The sequence below is a fragment of the Fundulus heteroclitus genome, chromosome 1 (assembly GCF_011125445.2).
Source record: "Fundulus heteroclitus isolate FHET01 chromosome 1, MU-UCD_Fhet_4.1, whole genome shotgun sequence".
NCBI lineage: Eukaryota > Metazoa > Chordata > Actinopteri > Cyprinodontiformes > Fundulidae > Fundulus > Fundulus heteroclitus.
The window spans coordinates 23,245,369-23,253,128 of NC_046361.1; the positions used below are offsets into that span (position 1 = coordinate 23,245,369).

The following is a 7,760-nucleotide window of genomic DNA, read 5'->3' on the forward strand; positions in this document are numbered from 1 at the left end:
CCTTAAAAAATGTCTCAGACTTTCCGAGGGGAAATCTGACAATAGTTGCTGTACCCGTTGATTCTTCCGACTGGAAGTCAGGATCTCCGAGTTCCGACTGCATCTGTAACACAGCATAGCGTTGACAAAAAACTGGTTTAGACAATGAATAAAAAAATAACATCTAATTTGGGAAGTTAACTCTTGTTACCATATTTGTTTGAAGGTCTTGTTTGGTATAAGGTGAAGAATGTGAAGCTATAAAGTTAAGGATCAAATCAAAAGCAATATGGTTTAATTGTTGTACTTCTCGTAAATACCACCAGCCTTGGCATTTTTTTTTTAAACTGATAATTGATATTGTTCCCATCTGCTTCAGGGTGATAGAGATGCCTTATGCCTACCAGTGCTGTGTATATGCATCCTGTAACAGCCACAAGCCCTCCACCCAGTGGGACACAGAGCTGAGCCACACCAATGAAGACCTACACAAGAGGACGGTGGCCATGTACCCCGTCCATGCAGATGTAAACTGTAAGACAACGCAACCTTACAATCTAGTTATTATTCTCAGCTTTGAAATATGTCAGCATTTTATTAAAACCACTGTTACCTGGCACCTGATTTAATAACCCTTCCACATTAAGCTCATAGTGCATTCCTGTGGCTGCATAAACACACACAACACACATAGTATTTTTTTTTATTTCATTTGAATAACTCAAAACGTGATTACATCAAATCAAAATTAGATTAAGATTGATTGTTACCTCAGTAACAAAAACAAAGAGCAATTAAATCCTGATATATCTGTTTAATTGAGTTTTATTGCAGCAACACGTACAAACAAACATGCAGTGATAATCAAATTTTAGTGCCTGTTGACTTTTGAAAATATTTTGTTTGTCACTGAAAATAACTCAGTAACTGCACAGTATGCAAAAAAAAAAAAGTTCTGTCCTTGTATTTTGACCAAACAACAACGCTATCCTCTAGATGATCCCGATCTGGAGGAATTCCAGCTGGAGATAGAAGAATCCAAGATACAGACCAGTGTCCAATGCACTCCCATACCTGGTAACTGAAGACACAGATTGGATATGATAAAGCTTTTTAACTTTAACTGCTGTGACAAGTATTGACAAGAGTTTTGTGTTTGTTATGCTGCAGGCCCTTTCCGTCCCTGTGATTCCCTTCTGGGCAGCTGGCTCGTCCGTGTTGGCATGTGGTTCATCTCCCTGGTGTCTCTTCTGGGAAATGCCATCCTGTTTCTGTCTCTCTTCGGATCACCCGGGAGCCTGTCGCCGCTCCGCTTCATCGTGGCTTGTATGGGCGCTTCCAACCTGCTGATGGGGGTGTGTTCGTGCACACTGGTCCTTGTGGACGCTCTCACCCTGGGGGAATTCAGTGACCACGGAGCCCGCTGGGAGGGGGGACCTGGTTGTCAGGCCACAGGATGGGTTTGGGTGTTCGCATCCGAGGCCAGTGTGTTGCTGCTGACTCTGGCAGCAGTGCAGTGCGGTGTGAGCGTGACATGTGCCCGCGCCTACGGGAAATCACCGTCCCTTGGCAGCGTGTGGACATGTGCGTGTTTTTGTCTCACCCTCTCCTTAACGCTTGCTTCACTCCCACTGTTCGGAGTGGGGGAGTATGGGTCTTCACCTTTCTGCCTTCCTTCACCCCTGCCTACGCCATCTTCTCGTTCCCCATCTTCCCTGGGGTTCCCCTTGGCACTAATTATGATAAACACTATTTGCTTGCTTATCGTCACCGTTTCGTACATTCGTTTGTACTGGGAGCTGCTTCGGGGGGAATGCGAGGGCTTGTGGGACTGTGCTATGATCAAACATGTTGCCTGTCTGATCTTCACTAACGGCCTTCTCTACGTACCGGTTGCTTTCCTATCACTTTGCTCCCTTCTGGGTCTTCTCTCTTTGGGAGAGGAGGTTCTGAAATCAGTCCTTCTTCTGCTACAGCCCCTACCCGCTTGCCTTAACCCTCTGCTCTTTCTCCTTTTCACAAGAGACCACTCTCAGTTGTTCTCCTGGTCTCGCCCCAAAGCTCGCCCACAGCTGCGCCGGGACCGCACCTTGGACTCTCTGGTCTCTGTAGGCACGGAAAAGAGTTCCTACTCAGATTCGTCAACACAGGTCTCACTGACTGACGCCGATGCCAGGTACAGTGCAGGGCCATCTCCCCAGCAGGGACCGGACACAATCAGATTTTCTCAATGCTCCTCTACATCCTCTCTTCACCTCATCCCTTGCCAAGTACCAACCGTGACAGTCCGAGAAAGGGAGACAGAATGATGACTCATGGAGATACTGGATCAAGATACGATTCTTACCATTTTTTTCCTTTTGTGCTATGCTACAATGACTCACCTTATACCGAGGGGTGGACATTAAAGGGCCGCTTCATTGCAGCATTTCTGGGCTACCGATCTATAAGCTCTTGAGAACGAGTCAACTAAAGATGTTGACTACTAAAGAGACGTTGACAAGCAAACAAGACTCTCTCCAGAATGGGACTGATAGTTGCTTCTTTGCCAGTACAGTTGAACTAAAGGACGTTTTCAGAGACTATCCAGCTGACTGAGTCAATCAACAAAGAGTTGAGTGAACAATGTAAAAAAAAAAAGGCTGTCAATTATGTTGAAAATCAAAGCTACATGCAGATAAATGGTTTACCCTGAGGGAATAAAGGTTCATAATGAAATGTGATGACAAATGTGGCCCAGACGTTGCATATTATTAATGTTTAAGTGGAGTTGTGTTTCTAAATATAATTATGACACTAAGTTGTTTTTTTTAAAGGGGAATTGTCAAACATACCAGCTAATTTTTAAAATGTACCGTAAGCTAACATGTTGTGTCCACAGCAATTTTACAGCTACATATAAGACTTTACAGCTGTGTAATAGAAGTTTTTTTTTTTTTTTATAAAAAATGCTATTCTTTAGCTGAGAAATGATCTGGGTTGCACATGTGGTTTTATATGGTTTACATGATTTTGCTCAAAAATATGCAACTTTGCCCCACAAGCATTAAGCAGTCTTATGGATTGAATGGGACATAGCTGTTTTCCTGCCAACCTAAGAGTAGGCTAGTGACCTTCATATACATACAATGTAACTACCTCTGAACTATGGTATTGACTCACTACAGCCTTATTAATGTTTCTCTTTTTTTTTTTTTTTTTTTATAAAACAGCAATATATATAATTTTATATATAAAGAAATAAAATTTTAGTTTGTAAAAACAAAACTTGTACCTTTAGGTTGTACATACTTTATACATGTCTTTTAAACAAGTGTTTGAATAAAGTTATGATCCTCATATTGTGTAAACCTGAAACTCTCTGCTCATGACACAAGGTCACCCTCATAACAAAAAAGATGTTAAGACACTGTATCAAACAAATCTTCAAAGTTTTATTAATCACAGGCACACAGTATACTTATAAATATGGCATCTATTCAACATGTAAGCAGCAGATTAAAGAAAAAAAATAATAAAATGTGTTAAGAGGTGCACAAGAAATGTTGGTTTGCAAGATGAAGCGAGTCAATCGATGGGGGAACTACACGCAGGGCCTCTTCACAGATTGTTCTGCCTCCCGCAGGGAATAGAGCGCATCTCGTTTCCGAGACGACTCCTTCTGATCTGTAGCATTTTCTTTGTCGTCTTCCACAACTCCCTAAGCAAGGACACAAACACTGTTTTAGACAATCTGCTAGTTAGTGACTTTCTCTAACCTAAAATGGAACAGTTAATTCAATTAAGACCCAAATGAGCATACAACTCAAGCTGTGAAACTGGTGCCTTAAGATGAATCACAGCATGTCCATTAGATGGGCCCACAAAACTATTATGAACAATAAATAATGGAACTGCAGCAAATGAACAATGGAAAAAAAATAGCAAATAAACTGTCCTTTAAAGCTGAATTATTTGTCAGTAAACCCACTCACTTTGTGCAGTGTTCAGGTGATTTCACAGTGGAAATAAGTGTGACAACTTGCTTTGTGGCACAACCAGAAAACACAAATGTTTTTGTTTTTTTCTGAGAACCGTGTAAGGAATGGGAAGAACAGAAAAAGTAAAGGAGCTGCTGGTACACAGGTGAAAACATTTGAAAGTACCGACAAGCTGAAGAAATGTAAATAAACTTGTGATGCTATAAATACATTGGCTTCTCTTGAAGAACAAACAGAAAAAGGCGGCATCCCAAGACTTCTCAGAAAACTGTGACTTACTCATCGTAGGGGTTCAATCTAGGAACCACAGCACAGCCTTGTGGTTCAGATAAGCTACTACAGTGCTGTGTAACCAACCGCGTCCTATACAAATGCCGAAAAAGTCTTACTTTGTTCTTCTGAACTGCATGTTCCTGGGTCCACTTCTTGGCCTTCTCTGTGAACACGTGTCTGTTGTATTTGAACTCTGACGACTGCATTGAAAATAAGTAAATAAATACAAAAATAAACATCCAACAGATTACAATCAACACAACTATAGTTTACGAGCTGTGGTAAATGGGTGACGGTGTTTCCAACAAAGAAAAAAAAAAAGAGAGAGATATTTTATGTTTCTTCAAGCCCTTAACGAAGCAGCTCATGTAGACATGCAGAGTTTACAACAGTCTTCATTTAGCAGTGGAGGAGTTTTTAGGTGGTGGAATAAATTTGTGGTACTGCTGACCTTTTGTGGCAATGCTTTTATGGCATGTCTTGCAAATTACCGCATTTTGTTCGCCATCCTCCTTGTGAAATCCAAACCTCTGCCATATTATTGATCCAGTGCTGTTTCTCTTCGGAACCGGACCCTCTTCGGTCTCATTCATTTGCTCGGCTGAAACTCCCGCTGTCGGCATAGTTCTCGCTGTCTCGTCAACCTAAGTAAGTGCGTGTGTGTGCGTGCCAGCAAGAAACCGTTCTAGTTTGGAGGAGCGAGTGATGCATTCATAGCATGTGGGACAAACTAAACTCACAGTGAATTCGACACAGTGGCTCGATCCTGCCATGAAAATTTGCACTCGACGGTCACAGTAAAGCCATTTTAACTATCGTGCGTAGAAAAACGTGAGACCATTTTTAACCGGCCCATTTTTGGAGATTTTCGTCACATTTGGCTTGTTTTCTCTCTGCCGTTTGGTGTTTTTCCAATACACACAAAGGACATAAACATGTGTGTAACAAAACCTGTCTACTGGCAAGAACTTTCTATGAGAAATGCTTCCATTTTCTGGAACATTTTCAGGAGTGCCAGCTCTTTCAGCTGTGACCAGAGTCCAAAAAAATCAATTACAAAGACTACATGCAACTCACTATATCAGCCATTAACGGGTCATCGGGATTGGGCTCAGCCATGAGAAGTTGGATTGAGGTGAGGACGGTAGAGATATTTAGAGATGGCCTCCAGGCACCCTGAAAAACAAAAAAAACGGCTGTGATTATTAGATCCAACATATGAATCTATGCTTAAGTCTTTGAAAGCAAACACAAAATACAACAATGTATAATTCTCACAACCTTTGGTGGGAGTTTGAGAGCATCATGGCAAATTCGTCCCGAGTTGTCAATGTTTGGGTGGTAGATTGGGGTCAAAAACCGAATGTTTGGAGGTTCAAATGGATACCTGAAACACAACAGCAGCAGATCAGTTGTTTTTAAATGGCAAAACTCCGTGTCATGAATTTTCTAAATGATGGAAAAGTACCTTTCTGGGATCTTCACCTCCAGGGAGAAGATTCCACCTTCATAAGGAGTTTCTGCACCGCCAACTATCTCTGCAAGAGAAGGTGATACTAATAAATTACAGAAAATCATCTGATTTACACTATTAAAACAAATCACTTCAATTAAATTATTCATCGTATCCTTAGATATTTTAAAATGTTTCAATTTTTGTACATTATACAAAACTGCCAAATTGGGTTCAAAGTTAATTTTACAAGCACTTATTTGTAAGGATTCCAAACACAAAGTCAAATTTCTGCAGAGCTCTTTGTAATGAATGCCATCAAGCCTACCAACAAAAACTAACAGTTCCAATCTCTTCAAGATTCCTGGATAAGACTTCAACAATTCCTAACTAGTAATATTTTAGGACTGCAGATAGGTGCACCAAGCATCATTTGAAATATAAGTAATAATTCAAGCATCTGCAATGAGCCTTTTTCATCTGGTTAAGCTCATCCTCTTCCTCGTCTACATTTTACTGACAAAAGACTTCTGCTTGAGATTATTAACACAGGTCTGCAATTTCAGTCACTTAGTTCTGATGCCAACATAAACAGATATCTAAATCTTTATGCATAGTGACTGGCCTTTTTCAAGTACATAAAAAGGGTTTTATTACATGTCAAAATATTAGCATATTAATTATTTTACTTTGCCATAAGAATAGGAAGACAGAATTGGGGTGAAAGTAAAAGGGAAGGAGTCTATTCAATGATGATTCCAATGTAAAGTTAGAGCTCCCATCGGATATTCGCTGTCATCCTAAATGTATTTTTTCACTATCAATAGAAATATTGTTTAGTGCTTCATTTCCAGTGACGGCGCGCTTACGTGCTCGGAGGTCGTCGATCCGCTCCTCGGTCTGCCAGCATGTTATCCCAGGAGGAGGCTCGGTGCTAAGCATCTGAAGTTCACGCTTCAACCGGGAAGCCCTCTGCATTCTTTAAAGGCAGAGAGTAAACTGGGAGCAAATGTGCCACTCAAACAAATACAAATGAAGTCATGTAAACATGAGGGTGTGGCATAACATTGTTCAAAGTTGAATCTGACTCCTCACCAAAGCAGAACAAGGATCCTGAAATCAGATTCTCAACCAAATGGGTATTTCAGTTTGTTGTGGATGAAAACTCAAGAACAGGTGATTTTACTGCGGTGTCCCAAGCCAACAAGCCTTTTAAAAATCCCCATTTTTTGCACTATTAAAAGTTTCTAAATCCTAAAAACTGTTTAATAAAAATCAATTTAATAGTAGTCATTTTTGTAGAAAAGGTGTGCCCAGGTTTAATTTGTCTAGGAACATTTGTGAATGTTTTTTTCAGCTGGACTAAATGTGATGTGGTTTTAAGGAATACAAAATATTTAGTATTAAGAATTTTTTATAAATATAAAATATTAGAAACTCGTGTTTTATAGCGTGTATGTTGCATTTATAACCAATCTGTGAATGTTTGACATAATAATAATTATAATAGTAAAATAAATCTGCCAAGTTTTAAGTTTAAACGAATTAAATAAAGGGCTGACAAAAAGTTACAAACTGTATTTTAAAGGATATAGGCACTTATTGAAAATAGTAATATTTCACTAAATCCCCCTCGAACATCAAGGTTAGATCTAGATTACGACAAACAGCGGAACTGGAGCCGTCAGAGCCGAAGCGGATCCCATATCTTCAACATCGTAGCCACAAACATTTCTAAGATAATTCGTCTCGTCTGTATCTCTGTAAGGTTTCAACTTTAAAGCCAGTTCCCTGCTTGTTGCAAACCTACCGCAGGTCAGCTAAGTGTTCACATCACGCTCCCCTTCTATAGAAAGACCTCTACGTCTAGAAGTCGTTCATACATTATTATTATTATTATTATTTTCATCTCATTTGTTTTGGGTTACCTGTTGAACGCTTTGAACTCGCCCCTGAAGGATTAAATTTTGTCAACTTCACAACACAAACAAGCTACACGCACGAAGTTTTCAGGTTTCCCTCTTTTGGCGACGGTCTTCTTCTCGTGTTGATCTTGTCGTGGTTGGAAAATGAAG

The 7,760-nt window shown here is 40.1% G+C and overlaps 2 protein-coding genes across 2 annotated transcripts in view; one reads left to right on the forward strand and one right to left on the reverse strand.

Annotated features, from left to right (window-relative positions):
- The window catches only part of LOC105920697 (leucine-rich repeat-containing G-protein coupled receptor 6), a 58,152-nt gene extending 54,973 nt beyond the window's left edge, over positions 1-3,179 (forward strand). Inside the window, exons 16-18 of the mRNA XM_012856319.3 lie at positions 359-513; positions 976-1,056; positions 1,150-3,179. Of these exons, the coding sequence (XP_012711773.2) occupies positions 359-513; positions 976-1,056; positions 1,150-2,288 (1,375 nt within the window). The 3' untranslated portion in view covers positions 2,289-3,179. The remainder of the gene's footprint in view (positions 1-358; positions 514-975; positions 1,057-1,149) is intronic.
- Positions 3,180-3,391: 212 nt separating this feature from the next.
- Positions 3,392-7,760, reverse strand: ube2t (ubiquitin-conjugating enzyme E2T (putative)). Its single transcript, XM_012856381.3, has 7 exons — positions 7,614-7,760; positions 6,555-6,664; positions 5,701-5,770; positions 5,514-5,619; positions 5,310-5,408; positions 4,349-4,432; positions 3,392-3,679 (listed from the first exon to the last, which is right to left on the reverse strand). The coding sequence occupies exons 2-7, from the start codon at positions 6,661-6,663 to the stop codon at positions 3,563-3,565; spliced, it is 585 nt and encodes a 194-aa protein (XP_012711835.2). The 5' UTR covers position 6,664; positions 7,614-7,760; the 3' UTR covers positions 3,392-3,562.